The sequence below is a fragment of the Lepidochelys kempii genome, chromosome 2 (genome assembly GCF_965140285.1).
Source record: "Lepidochelys kempii isolate rLepKem1 chromosome 2, rLepKem1.hap1, whole genome shotgun sequence".
Classification (NCBI taxonomy): Eukaryota; Metazoa; Chordata; order Testudines; family Cheloniidae; genus Lepidochelys; species Lepidochelys kempii.
The window spans coordinates 46,218,246-46,241,331 of record NC_136381.1 but is presented as its reverse complement, the minus strand read 5'-3'; the positions used below and the strand labels follow the sequence as shown (position 1 = coordinate 46,241,331).

At 42.0% G+C, this 23,086-nt stretch overlaps 1 protein-coding gene and 1 long non-coding RNA gene across 2 annotated transcripts in view; one reads left to right on the top strand and one right to left on the bottom strand.

The window, feature by feature from the left end:
• LOC140906530 (uncharacterized) overlaps positions 1-23,086 on the top strand; it is a 76,169-nt gene that overhangs the window by 39,244 nt on the left and 13,839 nt on the right. The window lies entirely within an intron of this gene.
• TMEM64 (transmembrane protein 64) lies at positions 1,410-23,047 on the bottom strand. The gene is made up of 3 exons (XM_073330616.2): positions 21,786-23,047; positions 15,084-15,239; positions 1,410-3,914 (listed from the first exon to the last, which is right to left on the bottom strand). The coding sequence occupies exons 1-3, from the start codon at positions 22,521-22,523 to the stop codon at positions 3,720-3,722; spliced, it is 1,089 nt and encodes a 362-aa protein (XP_073186717.1). The 5' UTR covers positions 22,524-23,047; the 3' UTR covers positions 1,410-3,719.

The window sequence follows — 23,086 nt, the reverse complement described above, 5'->3', positions numbered from 1 at the left end:
CCACTGTCCCTAACCCCCATCTCTACACCTTCCACGTGGCATCAGAGGTCACATCCCTACCACCGCACTGCGGGACAATAAGGACAACCACAGCTTCACCCCTTTCCTGCTCGGAGGAAGTAAGCCAAGTAGATTAATACAGGATAAAAAACATCCTAGAAGCTTGGATGGGGAAAACACAGGACAAATGGCATAACTCTGCAGTGCTAGGCTCCCTGTGCAAATACTACAACAGGAACTTCATGGGGTACCTCCAGTGGAGTTGGGGAACAGTTACATTCCCTGGCACCCTCAGGCTTCCCAGCACAGGAAGTATTAATACCAACTTCCATTGTATGCTGGCATTCTCATGCTCTATATCCAAACCACCCTGATGTTACATGGGTGGGACTGCCACCTGCATCTTTACTATATTATAGTAACTTGCCACAGAGCTACTTTAGCGATTCCCTGCCCTCACCAACAACAACATTGGTATGGAGGGGAATATTCATTAAAAATAATCCACATCATCAGCCAAATCCTGGCTTTGCTTTGCCCAGTCAAGTGTCCCTGCTGACTATTTGAATGAGTTTGGGGAGCAGAAGACAATCAGCACCTCTTCAGTCTTCAAAGGAAAGGCTGCATGCAATGTGTAAAAGCATTCTTTTCCACTTCTGCATCACTTCAACTACTGAAGTAATTATGTGAAGACTGTGTAAAAATATTACCATAGTGAAGCTCTTAAATGAAGAAGCCACTGCTAGTAAGCACTTAGTGTAAAGTTGACTTTTGTCATTTTGCTACAGTTTCACTTATTATTCTAGTACCATTAAACTCAAAGACTTCCATTTCTATCTTTTCAGTTACCTATAATTTAGATTTATGTCAAACCACAAATTAAACTGAACATTGTAGCTCAAACAAGTTTGTGAAGGTGACATGCAAAAAATTTTTAGTTGAGTTTGTGCCCCTTTTTTATTATCTATGAAGGCAACCTAAAAAGGATTCTTCAAGGCAGTTTCCCAAGCCAGATTTTATTTCTGCTCTTTAAATCTATATATCTGTCAAGACATATGGTGTTTCCTAGATTAGCAGATTTCTCAGCTATGTATTTGTGAACTATCATGCTTTCACAGCTGCAGCTTCAGTTAACGTCCCAGACATTTGGGGATGTTAACCAGGTGTTAATTTAAAAAAGTAAATAGACTACAAATCCCTTCCCACCAACTACTCAGTTTCTTTAATCTTATATAATAATTTTACTAGTTCTCCTGTCACTATAGACTTTTCCAGGCAAAAAGAGAGAAAACCAAATATTGTTTTCCTTTGGAGTCACTTCCCAAACTACCCCTTCACAGCAACAGGGGAAAATTTAATACTTAACATATATTTGTTTAAAGAATTTATTGTATAAAATTATGATGGGCATGAAATAGAAACAGTTCTTTTTAATGCATATTTCCCATTAACCTGTACACAAGTATTACAAGCATCAAGCAAAATGCAATAATTCTAAGAACTAATTCCATACTACAAAAAGCATTCACATAGTGAAGCTACTCTGGTTACAAAATATTAAATAAAAGCACTTCAAAATATGTATTTGGGAAATGTAATTAAATGAGCAATGCTTGCTTAAATTAGTTAAACAAATAAAACACCTCACACACATACAACTTTGTTGGTTCAACCCACATGGAGTAAAGTTCAGATCCATTCATTTACTGGGATTATTCTTGGAAGGGGGAAAAAAAAAAAAAACCAACATTGTTACGAAAGGGATCAATCATTATTTGATGACATATAATGCCATCAAGTAGTAATCCAGCTCTCATGAGTTTTCATACAGAGAGGAATGCAGTTGTTGGGAGACCAACATGTGCGAACACACATACACCTCAAGGCATGTACCAATTTTCTCTTTAAAAAGACATTTCAAACTTCACTGCTTAATTTAGCTAATTCAGCTCCTGAGGTCACAAGACCTAAGAACAGGGGTCTACAAAAGATACTTACACATTTAATGTAATTTTACTTGCACTACTGCGAAGTCTGTAGATGTCAATTTTTTTTAAATATGATACATCCTCACTATAAGACTGTTAAAAGGTTACCAAATCTCTGCTTCCCAGCTACCTTGAAGGCCCTTGTCCTCTACAGCAAGTGATTCATTTAATCACTGGTAAATCCTGTGCTTGCACATCCTAACAGCAGCCTTACACGAAGGAGGTACTGTAATAAGCAATTACATTCTAAACACATTTAAATTCTAAATTCACATCTAAATTTCAAAAGACCAGAAATTATTTTTACAGCTTAAAACAAAATAACTACAAAGGTCATTTCTCAAAAGAAAAGGTAATAAATCCAGCTATTTTTGTGCCGGTTACTGTTCATCTGTTTGAGGCAGCTGAGGAGTGTTTGTATGTATATCTACAGTATGTAACTCACACATACAAATATCTACACACACAAGCACTAACATACTGAAGATCAATCCACAGCTCACACAAAAGGAGCACTATCCCATAATTCTAGTATAATTTTATCTTTTTCAAAATGGATTCTGAATTCCTGAGTCTCAAAGACACTGCTGTCCTTTTCTATTAATTGATCTGAAGGAAAGTCTCTAGTTTGCATTTCTCCTAAGGGTACAATAGTTTAAATCTTTTTAAAATGTAATGAGGGGGAAAAAGAGTGACTGGGATCAGTTTGATTTTTTAAAGCATTTTTAAAAGGAATAAAGGATCTTCACCACTATATAATGAAGGCCACCTTAGTCTAAGACCTCTTATGCTAATATACCAACATTTTTGTGGCAGGGAGAGATTTAGGTCCCTGTTCTTAACTGTATGCATTATGTGCAATGAAAACAAAAATCCGTCCTTTAAATAAATTGGTTAAAAAAAAAAATGTATAAATAGAATTGCAATGGAACAGCCCTTTTGTTACAATCCACGTGGTAAAGTCACTGGAGCAGATAACTCATGAGTTCTCCCTCAGATAGTGCTATATTCACCATAACCTATTATGTCCTCTATAATTTCCCTTTTACTTTGCATATTACACAGTGTAACTTAAAATGTTATTTAAGAGCACTTCAGTCCCACGATGTAGGATTTAAGCTTGTGTGAATAAGTACAAGTGGCTCTGCAACATTTCAATGATTTACAAAAATACATTCAACCAAAAATTTATATAGGATTCTCTTTTTAAAATAAAAAATGGGGGGAAAGCCAAATGGTCCCATAATTAGCAAAGTAATACACTATCATTTCTGGAAATATTTACAAAGCAAAGCACATTCAAGAGTATTGTACATTGAATTGCATACTTTTTACTCATTCATCTTTATCAGTAATAAAGATCTACTGTATATAATTATTCAACCTTATAAATAATGCTAAGCAGAAAAATATTTACCTCTGGGCCATTTTTATCAGTTTCTAAGAGCAAACACAAAACAAAATCTAAAGTGCAGGCTACAGATCATGACAGGCATAATAAAGGACAAAAGGTGCAGTGATTTGCATCTACATTTCGAAGTTGGTTAAACATCTATTGTTCCTTGCTAAATATCACCCTCCTTGTGCAATTTAATAACTGGTGAGTTGGTCTATGTCACAGTACAACCTGTAACCGCTTGGCTTTGTTTTTTTACACCGGTTATAGTTGTCCATAGCCATTTCTAGGTAATAGCTTAGATTTACAAAACCTTATATTTTTAATACTTTAAATCACACAATATTGATCCCCCCCCCAGAAAATGTTATTGTCCTCTTGTTGCAGAATGTTGTTGAAGAAGTGATGCTTGGTTGGCTGCCTGGAGCAAAGGAAGTTTTCATTTCCATTTCACATGCTACGATAGCTGCGTTCAATTCCACTTGAGCTCGGTGAACAACATAAAACATGAGACCGAAGCTTATAACAATCTATGAATAAAACAAACACACTGCAATTGAAAAAATATATAGCTAAAAACAGGAATACAAAGCAAATACTTTAGGTGAAGCATTAAGATAAGGAGTTCTCAGTACACAGCTTTATAGATCACTTGTTAATATTTAGAGGTAAATGCATTCAGAGGAAGATAAACCTAACCAATAGGTTAATCCATGTCTAATACACTGCCATTGATATGTGAGAAGCCAGAGATTAGATGGGACTTCAGAATTGGCAGGTGCTGTAAATCTAGGTGCTTTCTTCCATATGTTGTCATTGACAAACTTGTAAAGGTGAGTTTTGCTATTCATTTCCTGGTAAAGAAATCCCTCCACCTACCTGCATGAGCGGGTGCGAACCAAGACACTTCCCTAGTAGGTATCAAGCACAAGAGCACAGACAGCTGCAACAGCACAGGAGCCAGCAAACAGAGCTGTAAACAGGGGAGTTTGAGTGGGAGGTTGGCGGGGGAGGGGAGGGGTGTAAAAGCCAGGCAAAGGCTACTGAAGGGATTGTGTGGTGTTCTAGCAGTGTTTTGGTGCTTGTTGGGGGTTTGTTTTGCTGTGGGTGATGGTGTTTTGGTGTGGTTTGTGTTTCCCGGACTAACAGGATTTAGGTGGGAAGGCTATGACAGATACAGAGGCAGCAGTGGTAGTGACCCAAGTAGTGGAAGACACAATGAAGAGGACTGGATGTAGAAGCTGCAGCATGTAACATGATCCTGGAGGGGGTACCTGGAAAGAGTTTCGTTTGCATGAAGTGCCGCCTGATAGAGCTGATGGAAGAAAAGATCCAAGGATTGGAGATGCAGGTGGAAACTCTGGTAGAGTTTAGAAGGGGGTTTGAGCGGATGATGGAGCAAAGATATGAGGAGGCTGAAGAGGAAAGCTCAGACTTGCAGATGGAAGCAGGACCAAAGAACTCTGAGGGGATACTGCTGGGTGAGGAAAGTGGACAGTGGAAGCATGTGACTAAGAGAACCAGGAAGAGGAAAAGATGGGCTAGTGAAGGAGAAAGAGCTCAGGAACAGGTTTGCGGAGCTGGAAAATGAAGGGGCACGGCAGGTGGTCACTGAAGGTGAGAGAGCAAGGAAGAAGAGAAGAGAAGCTACTCCTATAGGAAGAGGGCAAGAGTCAACGGAGATAACACCAAATAGGAGCCCCAGGAGGATATGGGATGGGTTGCAGAGGATTGCAAGGGACAATAGGAATAGAGAGGACATGCAGCCAGAGGGAAGAGGGGATAGACTGGAGAATCGCACCATTGCCAAGAAAAGGCAGGTCTACGTGATTGGGGACTCCTTACTGAAAAGGATAGACAGGCCTGTAACAAGAGCTGATCCAGAGAACAAAAGGGTGTGCTGTCTGCCAGGTGCTAAGATACGAGATGTGGACCTGAGGCTGAAGAGGAGCCTACCGGGAGCTGGAAAGAATCTACTGATTGTCCTTCATGTGGGAACAAATAATAACGGCTAGATTCTCGCTGGAACGTATTAAGGGAGACTATGCCAGGCTGGGGAAGATGCTTAAGGAAATTGAGGCTCAGGTGATCTTCAGCGGGATTCTGCCTGTTCCGAGAGAAGGGAAACAAAGGTGTGACAAGATTATGATGCTCAACAGATGGCTCAGGCAGTGGTGCTATAAGGAGGGCTTTGGGATGTATGGCCACTGGGAAGCATTCATGGACAGAGGACTGTTCTCTCGGATTGGACTTCATCTGAGTAAGGAGGGAAATAGACTTCTAGGATGGAGGACGGCACAACTGATCAAGAGAGCTTTAAACTAGGAATTGGGGGGAGATGGTTCGGAGATGTCCAGGTAATCTCCACACCTGATTTTAACATTGAGAGGGAAGAAAAGATACAGCCGTGGGTAGGAGAATGGATATAAGGAGGAAGGGGAGTGTAGATACCAGTCTAATAGGTGATACTGGCGATAGAATGTCTGTGCCTAATCGGGTAAAGAACGTGACCAAGGCCAAACAGCAAACATTAAGATGTTTGTACACTAATGCAGGAGACTAGATAACAAAATGGAGGAACTAGAGCTACTGGTGCAGGAAGTGAAACCAGATACTATAGGGATAACAGAAACATGGTGGAATAGTCGTCATGACTGGACTACAGCTATTGAAGAGTATGTGCTGTTTAGGAAAGACATAAATAAAGACACAGGTGGTGGAGTAGCGTTGTATATCAATGAGGTAGACTGTAAAGAAATAAGAAGTGATGGAATGGATAAGAGTCTGTCTGGGCAAAAATCACATCGGGGAAGAAAGCTACTAGAGCCTCCCCCGGGATAGTGCTTGGGGTGTGCTGTAGACCACCGGGATCCGATCTGGATATGGATAGAGACCTCTGAATGTTTTTAATGAAGTAACTACAAATGGGAATTGTGTGACCATGGGAAACTAACTTCCCAGATATAGACTGGAGGACAAGTGCTAGTAATAATAATAGGGCTCAGATATTCCTGGATGCGATAGCTGATGGATTCCTTCACCAAGTAGTTGCAGAACCAACAAGAGGGGATGCCATTTTAGATTTGGTTTTGGTGAGTAGTGAGGACATCATAGAACGTTGTCGGGGACAGCCTTGGTTCGAGCAATCATGACTAATTCAGTTCAAATGGAAGGATAAATAAAGATAGATCTGTGACTAGGACTTTTGATTTCAAAAGAGATAACCTTAAAAAAATTAAGGAAGTTAGTTAGGGAAGTGGATTGGACTGAAGAACTTGTGGATCTAAAGGAGGCGGCGGCCTGGAATTACTTCAAGTCAAAGTTGCAGAAACTATCAGAAGCCTGCACCCCAAGAATAGGCAGGAGTTGTAGACCAAGCTGGATAAGCAAGAACCTTTGAGAGGTGATTAAGAAAAAGCAGAAAGCCTACAAGGAGTGGAAGATGGGAGGGATTAGAAGGAAAGCTACCTTACTGAGGTCAGAACGGGGAAGGCCAAAAGCCATGTAGAGTTGGACCCTGCAAAGGGAATTAAAACCAACAGTAAAAGGTTCTATAGCCACATAAATGAGAAGAAAACAAAGAAAGAAGTGGGACCGCTAAACACTGAGGGTGGAGTGGAGGTTAAGGATAACCTAGGCATGGCCCAATATCTAAACAAATCCTTTGCCTCAGTCTTTAATGAGGCTAATGAGGAGCTTAGGGATAACGGTAGGACGACATGGGAAGGAGGATATGGAGGTAGATATTACCACATCTGAGGTAGAAGCCAAACTTGAACAGCTTAATGGGACTAAACTGGGGGGCCCAGATAATCTTCATCCAAAAATATTAAAGGAAACTGACACATGAAATTGCAAGCCCATTAGCAAAAACTTTTAATGAATCTGTAAATTCAGGGGTTGTACCGTATGACTGGAGAATTGCTAACATAGTTCCTATTTTTAAGAAAGGGGAAAAAGTGGTTCGGGTAACTATAGGCCTGTTAGTTTGACATCTGTAGTATGCAAGGTCCTGGAAAAAATTTTGAAGGAGAAAGTAGTTAAGGACATTGAGGTCAATGGTAATTGGGACAAAATACAACATGGTTTTACAAAAGATAGATTGTGTCAAACCAACCTGATCACCTTCTTTGAGAAGGTAACAGATTTGTTAGACAAAGGAAACGCAGTGGATCTAATTTACCTCTATTTCAGTAGGGCATTTGATATGGTTACACATGAGGAATTATTAGCTAAATTAGAAAAGATGGGCTCAATATGAAAATTGAAAGATGGATAAAGAACTGGTTAAAGGGGAGACTACAACGGGTCATGCTGAAAGGTGAACTATCAGGCTGGAAGGAGGTTACTAGTGGAGTTCCTCAGGGATCGGTTTTGGGACCAATCTTTTTATTACTGACCTTGGCACAAAAAGCGGGAATGTGCTAACAAAGTTTGCAGATGACACGAAGCTGGGAGGTATTGCCAATTCAGAGAAGGACTGGGATATCATACAGGATGATCTGGATGATCTTGTAAACTGGAGTAATAGTGAAAAGTGCAAGGTCATGCATTTAGGGATTAACAACAAGAATTTTTGTTATAAACTGGGGACGCCTCATTTGGAAGTAACAGAGGAGGAGAAGGACCTCGGAGTATTGGTTGATCACAGGATGACTGAGCCGCCAAAGTGATATGGCCGTGAAAAAAGTTAACGCGGTCTTGGGATGCATCAGGCGAGGTATTTCCAGTAAAGATAAGGAGGTGATAGTACTGTTATACACGGCACTGGGCGAGACTTCATCTGGAATACTGTGTGAAGTTCTGGTCTCCCATGTTTAAGAAAGATGAATTCAAACTGGAACAGGTACAGAGAAGTGCTACTAGGATGATCTGAGGAATGGAAAACCTGTCTTATGAAAGGGGACTCAAGGAGCTTGGCTTGTCTAGCCAAACCAAAAGAAGGCTGAGGGGAGATATGATTGCTCTCTATAAATATATCAGAGGGATAAATACCACGGAGGGAGAGGAATTATTTAAGCTCAGTACCAATGTGGACACAAGAACAAATGGATATAAACTGGCCATCAGGAAGTTTAGACTTGAAATTAGACGAAGGTTTCTAACCATCAAAGGAGTGAAGTTCTGGAACAGCCTTCCAAGGGAAGCAGTGGGGGCAAAACACATATCTGGCTTCAAGACTAAGCTTGATAAGTTTATGGAAGGGATATATATGATATGATGGGATTGCCAAAATTAGGCTATTAATTGATCTTCAACTATTAGCAGTAGATATGCCCAATGGCCTGAGATGGGATGTTAGATGGGGTGGGATCTGAGTTACTACAGAGAATTCTTTCCTGGGTGTCTGGCTGGTGAGTCTTGCCCACATGCTCAGGGTTTAGCTGATCGCCATATTTGGGTCTGGGAAGGAATTTTCCTCCAGGGCAGAAAAAGGCAAAATATCATTCTGGAGTGTATTAATAAGAGTGTTGTATATAAGACACGGGAGGTAGTTGTCCCACTCTACTTGGCACCGGTGAGGCCTCAGCTGGAGTACTGTGTGCAGCTCTGGGCACCATGCTTTAGGAAAGATGTGGGCAAATTGGAGAGAGTTAAGAGAAGAGCAACAAAAATGTTTAGAAGGTTTAGAAAACCTGACCTATGACGAAAGGTTAAAAAACACTGAGCATGTTTCATCTTGAGAAAATACGACCAAAGAGGGACCTGATAACAGTCTTCAAATATGTTAAGGGCTGTTATAAAGAAGACTGATCAATTGTTCTCCATGTCCACCAAAGGTAGAACAAGCAGCAATGGGGTTAATCCGCAGTAAGGGAGATTTAGGTTAGATATTAGGAAAAGCTGGTCTAACTATAAGGGTAGTTAAGCTCTGGAATAAGGAAGGTTGTGGAATCCGCATCCCTGCAGGATTTTAAAAACAGTTTGGACAAGCATCCATCCAGGGATGGTCAGGTTTACTCGGTAGTGCACAGGAGGCTTGGTAGTCAGCACAGGAGGCTGAACTTGACATCTCAAGGCCCCTTACAACCCTACATTTCTAGGATTCTATAATTTATGAACTTCACTGGAAATATAGATAGGATGGAGGTCTCTTGTGTATAGATGGAGATAAGGCTGGGTTATAAAATTAAGGTTGACTTTAGGAATTAATCTTCAAAAATTCCCTGCTTTTACAGCATGGAGGAGGGTTGGAATTTTTTTGTGTTGATTTTAAGGGCATTATAGTCTCAATCTGAATTGAATGAGTGTCTGGGATTCCCCCCCACCCCAACTGAGGCCTTTTTCGTACTCTTGTAATTAAAAAAAAACAAAAAACAGTTGAATAGGTTTTGCTTCTTAAGGCCTATGTATTTTCAGTGATGTCCTAAAGTTAACTCTACCAGCAGTGTGTTGTTTCAGTGGAGTCTCAGCTATGATTGTCAGGGGAATGACTCTCAAACACAAAACTGCTTTCTTGCTGTTCAAAACACAGGTACCACTTTAAGAGGTTACCCCACTTTAGGTAGGTCTAGCAGAACTAAACAATCCCAAATAAACAGACTTTAGCTTAGAGAGAACTTCCTCTGACCCTCCAAAAAAACTTAACCCCACAGACCCTAAAATTCCCACGTGTAAGGAATTTGAGTTTGCATTAAGGACCATCACATATAAAATACTTTTATATAAAGCCATCTGAAACAGCAGTGGACCAAAAAAAAAAAAAAAAACCACCTAAAAACACTTCAGTGCAAGATATGAAATAGCAACCTGTTTCAAACCTCCCAACATAAATTAACTTCAAATGTTCCATAGAAACAAAATTCTTCTCTGAGCAGAGGCTACACTTGAAAGTTTTCAGTCAGAAGACAGTTTTAGTCAGAAACTTACAAAGAGGTGATAAGGAATTCAAAATAGGGCTTAGAATATAAGTTGTTTTGCAACCTGAAAAAAGGATTCTGGAAGGATAAAAGTAATTTCAAAATATTGCTTCCTACATTAAACGCACCACATACTCACAGACAAATAGGACCACCACAAAACAAAACTGTTATTAAATCTTAGCTGAATAGTCTCACTACTCCTGTTGCTCATGTTTTCATTTAACCTCATTTAAGGCAACAGTCAATTTCACCTTTAGGTTCCGCAGCAGCACAATGTGAAATGTTTTGTTGTGAACACTGCAGGGAAATGTTAATTGGCTTGAAAACTGTTTCAGTGAGATTTAAACAAAAAAAAAATCAAAAAAAAAACCCCATAGAAACATGGCTACTCTTCTCCTCTATTTTAAAAGTTTATATGGAGATATAAAACTTAAATTTGGAGTCACATTTGACCTGACATTGTCCCTTTATGTGGTCACCACAGGCTCTGGTTTCCTCTGGGCCCCGGGGGCTGCCCCCATCCACTCCCTTCCTCCAAGCCCCCACCCTTGCCCCTTCTCACCCCCCGCTCCGCCTCTTCCTGAAAGGTTCCACCCCCTCCCCATAGTGCACCCCATCCTGCTCTCCCCCCCCCCCCCCGTAGCGCCTCCTGCACACTGTAGAACAGCTGATCGCAGAGGACAGGGGCGCTGGGGGGGGAAGATGAGTAGATTGGCAGAGCTGCCAGCAGATAGAAGGCGCTGGGGAGGGCAGGGGGGAGCTGGCTGCCGGTGGGTACTAAGCACCTGCTAATTTTTTTCAGTGAGCGCTCCATGGCTGGAGCACCCACAGAGTCGGCACCTATGGCAGTCACTATTTGACATGGGAAGCACTCACCACTGAAATAGAGTCCCCTCCAGGGTGAAGTGTGGCAAATCATTCTGCCCCAAGGATAATCACTTGTTCTTAGAAAAGCAAATTAATAAGAACTTTCCAAATGGAACTACAGAAGAAATTCCAAGTAGGCAGAAGTAACTACTAACACTGAAACTGGGCAAGGGCAGCAAGATTAATACCATTCAAAAAGTGCCGCAGAATCTTTAACAACAAATGATCAAATTCTCATCTAAGCCTCATCTGAAAGACAGCACTTCCAGCAGTACAATATCCCATACATAGCACAAAGCTGAGGATGGTTCACTCCCAGCTGAGAAACCTGCCAACTACTACCACCACAAAAATGAATCAAGGGCTGGGGGAAAAATGCCCTACAGTGACAGATTTACAGAACTCAATATGTTTAATTTATCAAAAAGAAGACAGACAGTGTAATCAAGTCACCTCTCAAAGTACCACCACCAGGGCCAAATCTATTAACTCCATAAAGATTGATAAAACAGTCAAAAGTGATATAACTTCACACACTTCCTGTCTGAGTGGCATGCTCCAGAGGTCCCAAACATCCAAAACAGCATTTTACATTGTTATCCTGCAAATTACAAATCAAGATTCTGTCCTTACAGTTTGCTGCATACAGGCAGAGACCCTCTGAAGTCAATGGGGCTCCATATGGGTGAAGGTATCTTTTTGCGTACAAGTTACAGGATCAGTGCCCAAGATATTTAACATTTATTACTAATTTTACACATTGAAATATATGATTTTGACTCTCCCCTTGCCCCAAACCAGATTAACTTCTGCTGTCATTTGATAAAGCTAGGTTAAATAGTTAAATTTGACAAATTTAGCCTTTGTTTGCAAACTGTGCAGGAAGAATTTAACAAATTTAGGAAAATTTTATTCAGGATTACTCACCAAACAGCTTCTAAAACTATCTGATCTGTCAATTGAACATTCATACCAAAATGTTCATAAGCAATGTTCAAAATTCAAGTTATTGTTTAGTTCTAATTGGATGTATGTGTGTCATATACTCTTATTTCCATTGCCTGATTGAATAAACTTTTAGACTCGGGTTTCTCCTTTAAGTTCAAAATTTGCAGTCTATGAATAGTCTCTAATGTTCATTTAGATTTGGCCATTTCAACAAACATTACTGCCAGTAAGCTTGTCCCTCAGAATATTCACTGAAAGCAACCACAAAAGCAGCTAAAGCAAATCACATTTCGTATTTCAGAAATGTTCAGAGTAGTAGTTTTTTTAAAGCTATTTACTCAGCTCTAAGTTACTCATTAGGGCCCAAATGTTGAGTCCAGGTAGCCAGGCAAAGTGCTGGGAAAAAGCATGAGAAGCGGGTGGTGGTGGTGAATCAAAGGACTCCTCCAGTAACTGATCCTTCCCCCACTTCTTCAGTCACTTCTTCTGATCTCTTCCTATATTCAGCCCCCCAATGTGCAGCTGAACCATGCCATTTCCACTACATAGGCAGCCTCTGTATCCATGAAGGAGGTGGCTAGATTTAGCCCTTAGCAATTTTTAAGACAACCACCACAGCACTAGCCCAGTAACAGAGCTTCATAAGTAAAATGAAAGATGTTCAAATAACCTTTTTATTTTCTCTCATTATCTTTCCAGTTTATTTAACCCATGCTCTTACATAGATGTCAATATTCTCAAGCAAGCTTCATCAGCAAACAAGTAGCACATACAAATTTATTTAAATGGAGCCTGGTGTTGATTTTGTATCTTATTCTTTTTATAAAGAGGTTTTATGATTATAAAAGTTGAACAAGACAACTACAGTATAACAACAAGGAGTCCGGTGGCACCTTAAAGACTAACAGTTTTATCTGGGCATAAACTTTCATGGGCTAGAACTCACTTCATCACCTGAGTGAAAATTACAGATGCAGGCATTGTTATACTGACACATGAAGAGAAGGGAGTTACCTCCACAGATGAGGAGGTGTCAATTCCAGGAGAGGCAAAGCTGCTTTTGTAAGGAGCCAGCCACTCCCAGTCCCTATTCAGGCCCAAATTAATTGTGTTCAATTTGCAAATGAATTTTAGTTCTGCTGTTTCTCTTTAAAGTCTGTTTCTGAAGGTTTTTTTGTTCAAGTATAGCTACTTTTAAATCTGTTATAGAATGTCCAAGAAGATTGAAGTGTTCTCCTACTGGCTTTTGTATGTTACCATTCCTGATGTCGATTTGTGTCCATTTATTCTTTTACATAGGGACTGTCCAATTTGGCCAATGTACAGGCAGAGGGGCATTGCTGGCATATAAAGCATTAGGAGACGTGCAGGTGAATGAGCCTCTGATGGTGTGGCTGATGCGGCTGGGTCCTCTGATGGTGTCGCTAGAATAGATATGGGGACAGAGTAGGCAGTGAGGTTTGCTACAGGGATGTTTTTGTGGATACAGACTAACACGGCTACCCCCCCCGATACTTAACTACAGTATGATCTGCAAATTTGCAAGCAAATGGTTGCAATTGCTATTCAAATCCAAACCAATATAAAATCAACTGACAGTGTCAGGTGATGCTTTAATGCCTATTCTGCTACTAGTATAGCAATGCCAGTTCACCATGCTCCCCATTCATGGGATCTAACAATGTTGCTCGCTACCTAGGATTTAATGACATCTTGACTGTATATCAACTCTTGTATAAATAACAGAGGTCTATAAAATCATGAATTGTATGGAGAATGTGAACAGGGAAATGTTATTTACCACCTCACATAACACAAGAACCAGGGGTCACGCAATGAAATTAATAGGCAGCAGGTTTAAAAACAAAACAGAGGAAATACCACTTCACACAATCCACAGTCAAGCCATGGAACTCATTTAGACATGGGACGTTGTGAAGGCCAAAAGAGTAACTGGGTTAAAAAAAAATTAGGTAAATTCCTGGAGGATAGTTCCATCAATGGCTATTAGCCAATATGGTCAGGGACACAACATCATGCTCCAAATGTCCCTAAATCTCTGACTGCCTGAAGCTTTCACTGAACAACAGGGAATGGATCATTCAATAATTGCCCTGTTCTCTTCATTCTCTCTGAAGTATCTGGTACCGATCACTGTCAGAAGACAGGATACTGGGCTGGACGGACCACCGGTCTGACCCAGAATGACCATTGTTATGTTTTTAATACCTACTTCTCATTAAGTCAGAATTACTTTCTAAATGGGGATGTTTCAATAGGCCACCACTACAACCACTTATTTCTATAGCAACTTTCATCTAAAAGACCTGTACAAGTTGGGATCGTTCTATACTCTTCTAATACTGACGCACAGCCAATACTGGAATGGAACCAGGCAGATATCTGGGCTTACAGGAGGCTCCAAAGTGGAGTGAATGTTTACTGCCCTAATGGCTCACTGTGACAGCAGAGACTAGCGGAGCTCATTAGCACTCCAAACACACCCTCTCATCTCCCTATATTGCCCTTATATTGGAGGCTGGAGAAGCTGGTGGAGGAGGAACCAGCTATGCTGATTCTATGTCAGATGCACATACACTGGGGGAGGGGGAAATCCCCACCTGGGAGATCCACGGGCTTTTCGACCCTTTGCACCACCAGAGGCACAAAAGGGACAGATCACAGCAAAGACTCTTGCCCATCATCACTAACAGCATACTAGTACCTAAAATCATGTTAGGACACTGGTTCAGTAACAACTCAAAGAAGATTGCCCCACCCACTGAATCACCAGTATTCCAGCTGGATTTTCCTAGAATGTCTCCCATTAGTTGGAGGATGAACAAAATCACAACCCTAAAGTAGTATGGCCACATGGCAAAAAATAATAATAATAATAATAATAATAATTTCCAAATGTAACTGCTCTCTCTCCAGAGTCACCCGAACTACAATAAATATACTGGCTTTAAGATTAATGACTAAGAAAATAATATTAAATCATTTTTAAAAACCACTCACCTGTAAAGTAAATATAAAATAGCCACTAACACTTTGTTCTGCAATGACATCTTCCATGGTTCGCAAAGTGGTGCCTAAGTAGGAGTTTAGGAGCTGAGTAGGAAGCAGTCCAACTGAGGAAGCCATCAGATAGTTGGGTAAAGATAGATCTGTAATCTAAATGAAATCAAGCGTGAAAAGCAATATACAATTCCGATATAATTTTCCCATAACCAGTCTGACTGCCTTCCCCACAACTGTCTAAGCAAAAGTTTAGAATTCATTGTATTACAATATTCTGAAAATGACTGAGTGCAAAAGTTCCATAAAAGATCAATTCAATAAGGCAATACTTTTAAACTTGCCATTTTAAAATTCTGTTCAATTACATTTCATCTTTTGCTAGGCTGCATCTTCAACTGGACGTCCTAAGGATGCAATTACACTATCCCTTTGCTTTGTCTGCTTCATAATGGTGAGCAGAAAGAGCACTGCAGTTTATAAGAAACTTGGTCTCAGAACGAAACTAGGATATCGGGTGACATAGGCTTAGAAGACATGAAGTGAAATTTGGTGCCTATCAGCCTTTGTTTTCATATCATTTCAAGTGCATAACAAACTGAGAAAAATGTAAATGTTTATTAAAAAGTATAACGTGTTCAACATTTTCATTTAGGAAATATAATTTAGTTAAAATGCATGAAGTGTAGCTACAATATTTCTGTAAGGAAAAAAATATGACTCATTTAGAACATCCTTCATAGAAGGTTTTTTATATTAAATTTTAATTGGCCCAGAATATGAATTAGAGCTAGCCAGATCCTTCTGAAAGTGGTGTTAAAAAACAGGAAAAAGAAGAAAGTGTAAATATTCTTTTGAGTCCCCCTCTCCTGCCCCGATGATCCCAGAGTTTGGTTTGTTTTTTTTCCATTTTGAGTAGCTCTTTAACTATTGTGCAGACAATTTGTACAGGGGCAAGGTACACAGTACCAGCTAAATAAAGTCAAATGGGATCAGGAGAGGTTGAGAAATAGAGAGGAATGTAAAAGATGAGAGTCCAGAAGGGTATAGGGATGCATTTCAGGCAATGAAAACAGAAGTGGGTTAAAAATAAAGTGAATTCAATTTTATGGATGCTAAGGAACATAAACTAATCTACAAGCAGATCCCTGGATTATTTTCTTTGGTGATTATGAAAGGTGTAGGTCTGACAGCTTTGGACACTGAAGTTTTCATTCTCTCCTGGCTCCAACAAAACAGGCTAAGCATTGGAAACAGCACATTCCTAGCCAATGTGATTCAATCCTGACCTGGAGGGATCACTTGTAGGGCTGAGAGAATAATTCAACTGCCCAACTCTTTCAGCCATGACCTCCCTGTGGAAGCTGTCAACAATGATGCCAACTGGCATTAACTCTGATGTGACGATCTAAGAACAAAAATAAGACCACCAACTCATTTCAAATAAAATCCCTGAAAAAGGTTACCAGAGGTTGCATGTTGGGAAAGTTTCCTTCCACTGATTTTTATGAACTGAGTACATACACTGCAAAATTTCTCTGATAATGTCGTAGGCCTCTCATTGTGGTGGTTTAAACCGTTTAGCTATAAATAAGTGGTGTACACATCATGACATTAACAAAAATAGTCCATGAGACCAACTTGGATATTCAGTTTGTGGAATGGAGGTAAGTTTAAAATACACAGGTAAAGTAAAAATAGGTCCCCAATATACTGATCAGTCACAATAAATGATATGGTATTGAGATGTTAATAAAAATCAGAGTCTGTTAATGATAACATTGACAAATACTAGTCTTGCCAAAAAGTCATTGTCAAACATATCTATTGACTTTGGAATGGATCTAGCAATGTGTGCTTAAAGACGGGATTGCTGTGATCATTTGATTCATATACCTGTTGGAAATTTGAAGCAAGCTGTCAGTTGTTCCTAAAGAATTTCTGCAGACTATCCAACAGAACACATTAAATGAAAGAAAACAACTTCTAAAGTTCTAATTAAGCACTGAGCTTCTATAAGGAAATAACTGACAATGGCACAAATCTGTAAAAAGTCAAAGACAACGACTAAGACATCAGCAGAGTTAAGTTATTTTAAGGGCTGTGTGATGAAATAAGTGACTATTCTGTGAGTGCACCATAAAGGGCAGAGTAATTATTTTAATATTTTAGAACAGATTAAATAATTGAATATCATAGTAACATTATTTTGAAAATTAAGTCACATTGCCAAAATCCCAAAGCATTCTTAGCATGAAATATTAGTGGAAGGTTTTTTGGGAAAGGGAAAGGGAAGATGGAAAATAAAAGATTTGGGTTTAGTTTTGTTACTCCACTGGAAGAAGATAATTTCCCACTCTTCCCAAATAACTTAGGAAGACACTTCCAAAATACATGTTGAAAATTTTGCTTGCTAGATTTGAACATAGGCCAGCAACATGGCTAATATATTTTCTCGCTATGGGTGTATTGCCAGATACACGCATGATTACTCTAGACCTAATTATTTGACAGATGTTCTCAGAGGACTACTACTGAAAAAAAAAAAAAAAACACCCACACCCTGTAGGAATCTGGGCCATGGTGGAACTATGCACAGACCTCCTTTATTATCATCAAGAGGATGCAGTCAGTGCTATTACTGTCTTTAAAATACTAAAGTAGATACAAGATTTTCTAAATAGGGCCTTGTCATTAAATCTAATGGAATTGGGAAGCAAATCACAAAGAATCCTTGGGGACTTCTTCCCTTTGTGAATATATAGTAAAGCATTTTACTTGCAGATATAAGTTTGCATTTTTGATTTTGTCCTGCAACACGTAAGGATGTAAGAAATAGGAAAGACTGTTTCCAACTGAAGGAGAAGCAGACAGTAAGTTTAAAATGGGTTTGGGGTTCTTGTACATCTCATCAACCCTAGGGGAAGGCCAATAGGGTCACACTTCCTTCAGTATGCCTCCCAGTATCCAGTAAGAAATTTCCCATCAATCCCTTGGTGAGGGAGGAGGAGCTTGTGGTTTGAAAGGTAGAACAGTGAATCTCCATAATGCTCTCCAGGTTATCTGATTCTTTGCCTTTGAGGGAAAGAGCAAGGAAAGGTACCAGGCTGGCCATGGTCCAATTTCAGGTCAGAGTGCAATCCCAAAGAGGTTTCCAATGGTGACAACAATGACTTAGTTAAGTGAAAAGAAAAGGAGTACTTGTGGCACCTTAGAGACTAATTGGTTAGTCTCTAAGGTGCCACAAGTACTCCTTTTCTTTTTGCGAATACAGACTAACACGGCTGTTACTCTGAAACCTGCCTTAGTTAAGTGAAAAGCCAGAAGGTATAAAATATTTCTGTGGGAAACCAGGAGGATTCCTGGGGGAGATTAATGCGTCTCCAGCAAGATTTGCATAGTTAGGGAAACAGGTTTAGTTGTGTAAGTCTTTTTCTTTCACAAAGGAGGAGGACCACCGATCTCCCAAAGACAAAAAAAAAAAAAAATCCAGTCTTTCTGCTGCTGGCTCCTAGCTTTCCAAGCAGTAGCAGGGGGACATTAACAAGACTCTGAGTCAGTAGCACTGCTGCTATTCAAAACTTTTCTGGTATCAATGAAATGAACAGGGATCATGTTTCATTGGGGCGAGGGATAGCTCAGTGGTTTGAGCATTGGCCTGCTAAACCCAGGGTTGTGAGCTCAATCCTTGAGGGGGCCATTTAGGGATCTGGGGCAAATACTGGGGATTGGTCCTGCTTTGAGCAGGCGGTTGGACTAGATGACCTCCTGAGGTCCCTTCCAACCCTGATATTCTATGATTCTATGTCAATTTCACACTGGAACTGCAGAGGAAAGTTATGAGCAGCAGTACCTGCATGCACTGGCACTGGCCTTGAGGGAAGGGAAAAGAAGATTGAACAAGTAGTAGTAGAGATGCAACAATCTGCATCCCCATAAGATGTTCTTGAAACGTACATGAATAGAAGGCAGAAGAGAGTACGCTCTTTTTCCTTTCTAACAGGAGATGAAACACAAACATCAGACTCAGCACTTCTGCATAGTGGGTAGTATATGCAAGCCTCCAGAGAGAACACAATGAAAGGAATACCAGCCCTATCCCTCTGCAGCAGCAGAAGGGGTGGGAGGTAGGGTTGTAGGATGGGAAAAGGAGGGCTCAGCTTGTCACTTGGACATTATCCCTTGACTTCACTTGTGAGATTTCATACCCTCAATCTTTTATATCAACCTCTGGTTAATTAATATCTGTTTTGTTTTTCCAAGCTGTGAGCTTCTAAAATCTAGTTATAAAGCATGCGAACACACATTTATATAAAAACTGAAAAAGGGTATAGATATAAAATAGAAGATTCTTTTGAACACCCACATTTCTTTCTAAATCCAATCACTCAACTGTTCCTTTTGAAAAAACATCCCCTAAGATAAACAGGAAGCTTTCAGCACACACTCCAAACATATTAAGGAGTATTCTAATGAGAAAACTGCATCACCAAAGCTTAAAAATGTGCTTGAAAACTATGCTAACATAACACTTGACATCTTACAAGTAAAAGTCTCAATTTTTTCAGTCAGTTTCTACAGAAATCACAGCTTGGACCTTATACATAGAATTTATTTTGTATTTTCCTATCGTGTTAACGTGTGTATGCTATAGCTGCATGGGAGCGCTACTATAGTTAAGGTTGCATCATGACATCTGTTTAAAGGTCCACCGAAGTTCTCTAAAATTGGCATTCTTAGTCGGATTCATTTCAAATTTAGTGTGCATCAAGAGAGTCATGTTAGTGATCCAAATTTGGAGTCATTTGAGTTAGGGGTTGTGGAGATATAAGTCCAGGGATAAAAAAGTCATTTTTCAAAAAGTTGCCAGGTGTTTTTTTGGTTTGGTTTTGGGTTTTTTTGCTCAGAGCTACAGATCAAACTATTGATGTGATGCAAGTCAAAATGGTCTCAATCTGTTGAATATTAGTGAAGGTAGTGCGTGGCATACATTATATCTTTGCGGGACTCTGACTGAACAGTTTTTAAGAAAAATTTTACACTGCACATTTGGTAGTACAGAAAAATGAGTAGAGGGTTTAAATTCAACTCCTGTAAGCGCTTTAACATCTAAACAGTTACTCAGATTGCTTTGTAATATGGTGTGCCTCATGGGGGCATGTGGTGGTGTTAGTGATCCAAATTTGGGGTCATTTGACAGAGGGGTTCCCATGGTACGCGCCCCCTCCCCCCAAAAAACTAGTTTCCTTCCTTCCACTGCCTTATACTGTGGCTGGAGATTGCTACAATGCGAGAGTCCTGGTGGCAATTTTAATTTGGAGTGGAATGTAAATCGAAGTATTTAATTTAATTTAATTCTATTCCCACAATTTTTAGGCTTTTATATGCACACCCCAGCTCTGCCAGTGCACCCCAACCCATTGTACCTGTCAGCTCTGACTACACACAACATGCTGTATACATAAAACTAAACAAACCCCATAATTATTCCCATCTTTCAGTTATAACAATCATAGGCTAAAAAAATTGAGAAAGAAATGGATTTTTTTGAAAGTGTCCATTTAAAGGGAATTTGCATCCTTCCTAACAAACTTGCATTTTAACCAGACTTTCTCCAGATCTAGCCAATCTCATTTAAAACAAGACTCATTCATTCTGAATCACTTTTAAAGGCAGTTCTTTTAAAACTCTTTCTCTTCTGTGATATTTTGCTTTACACTATGTTCATTTTGCATAATATACAAGCCTGAGAATCTTCTACCACAACCAATCTAATAAAGTCTTGAGAATCTTTCCTTCCTCAAGCAACCGCAGAGGTGGCCTGTAAAAGCAGACGGTGGGGGGAATAGAATGCCAGATCTATCGCTGGAAGAGAGACACCCTAATTGGGGGATTTCTGAGTAGCAGCCGTGTTAGTCTGTATCCTCTGTATCCACAAAAAGGAGTACTTGTGGCACCTTAGAGACTAACAAATTTATCTGAGCAGCGTAGCTCACGAAAGCTTATGCTCAAATAAATTTGTGAGTCTCCCAGGTGCCACAAGTCCTCCTTTTCTTTTTCCTAATTGGGGGATTCATTTTAAAAGACTACTAAGTGGTCATATTCAAACAACACTTAGGATTACTATAACGGGAAGAACTGAGAAAAACTGTGGTTTCAGTTTGCTTACTACGTGCAAGTCACAGTCCGTATGTGGGGTCAGTTTCACTGTTTTATAGCATCACCTGTGAGGCCCAGAGCTGGCAGTCAGAGTTGTGCTGTCATACTTTAGTCAGTAGGCACTAACATGGGCCCAAAGGTCCATCCAGGCAGAGCTGACTGCAGGATTAGACCCTGATCTTGCAACTGCATCCCTGCGGCACACCTTTGCCAGGTGCATGATACATTTGCCTAAGGCAGTTTCTGTTTGTGAAGCTCTTTCTCACATCAACAGGAGAGATTTTTCCCATCTAAAAAACTATGATGGAGAAACAACAAAAGCAGGGAACTCAGGCTACAAATAAGTTGTGTTTTGCAGTGTTCAGTGGTGTGAAAATCAGTGAAACAACATTGGGTCAGGTCCTAGAGCCCTGATGTCAAACCTCCATTGGGTGAAATCATGGCCCCACTGAAGTCAGTGGGAGACTCATACTGATTTCAATAAAGACACCCCCCCCACTCCCTACCGCCACAGGCAGCCCCCTGCTTCCGGGAGCCACTCACCGAGAACACCGCGTTTTGGAGGCCGAAGGGGATGGGGGTGAGCCTGGCCAGGGCCACCACTTTGAGGCCGCTTCCTCCCTCCACTACGCGGATTACGGCGCTGAGCTTCTCGCTGCCCTGGATCCTCGCTAGCACCCAGCGGGCCAGCAGCTTCTTGCAGACCACGTGGGCGATGAAAGTGCCGATGAGGACCCCGAGCACCATCAGCCCCATGCCCAGCACGAAGCCGTACAGGTAGCCGGCGGCCACGTTCAGCACGATGTAGCCCCAGCCGCAGGGGAAGGAGACCACGATGAAGCCCACAGTGAAGAGCAGCACGCCGGCCACGCTGTCCAGGCTCTCGGCCCAGAGCAGCAGGTCCCGCACATACTGGCGCACCAGGGCCAGCGCGGCGAAGCACAGCGCGGCCAGGACGCACACGGCCAGGCAGCTCTTGCACCAGCAGGTGCCCAACAGGCAGCACGAGCAGCGCCACGTCCTGGCCTCGGGCAGCCCGGGCCCCGCGCCACCCGCCTCCGGCAGCTGGCACAGCAGCAGCTCCGAGCGCTGCAGCCCGTTCTGCCCCGGGTGCGGCCCGCGCAGGAGCCCAGCCGCGTCTCCCTGGGCGCAGCCGGCCGGCTCCCCGCCTCCGCCAGCCCGGGCCAGCCAGCGGCTGAGGTCCTGCCGGGCTCCCTGGGCAGCCGCGAACTTGGCGGCCCGGGAGAGGAGCTGGAGCACGGCGCCCCCGGGGCTCCACATGCCGCCGGGCCCGGCCGGCTCTAGCCCGGCAGCGTGCTCCGCCGGGCGGGGATCGAGCCGCCGCGCTGGGCCAATGCCCGCTCCCCGAAGCCACTGGGCAGGGGCGGCCGCTCGTTCATCGCCCCGCCATGGCCCAGCTCCCGCGGCGACGAAGAGAGCGAGCTGCTGGCGGCGGGAGAGGGGCGGGCGCGCTTCGCGGAGGCCGGGCGGGTTCCCGGTGCTGCGTGGGCGGCGGGTCGGGTTTACGCGGCGGCTCCGGGCTGGCGGCCCTGACAGCTGGGGAGTCCCGGGGGCCGGCCTGGTCGGCAGCGGGGCTCCTCCATCTCCCGGCGCGCTCGGCTCCGGAGGCAGCTGAGCCCCGGCGGTGCAGATGTGGCAAATCCGGCGGCTGCGTTGCCGGGCAGGGGGCGGCGCCCAGTGGGGAGGAGGGAGGAGGCTCGGGGCGGCGGCACCTCCTCCTCCTCCTCCTCCCCCCCCAAGCGCGGGGGCGTGGGCAGGCTCCTCGTACACCGGCCCGGCCGCGGCCACGCGGGGCTCGCAGGAAGCGCGTCTCCCCCTAGATC

Excerpts from the sequence above, each read along its gene's own strand:
- TMEM64 (XM_073330616.2), bottom strand. The coding sequence starts at position 22,523 with ATGTGGAGCCCCGGGGGCGCCGTGCTCCAGCTCCTCTCCCGGGCCGCC. Across the intron at positions 15,240-21,785 it reads TCCAAAACGCGGTGTTCTCG|ATTACAGATCTATCTTTACC; the intron begins GTGAGTGGCTCC and ends GATTTCATTTAG. Across the intron at positions 3,915-15,083 it reads ATTTTATATTTACTTTACAG|ATTGTTATAAGCTTCGGTCT; the intron begins GTGAGTGGTTTT and ends TTTTATTCATAG.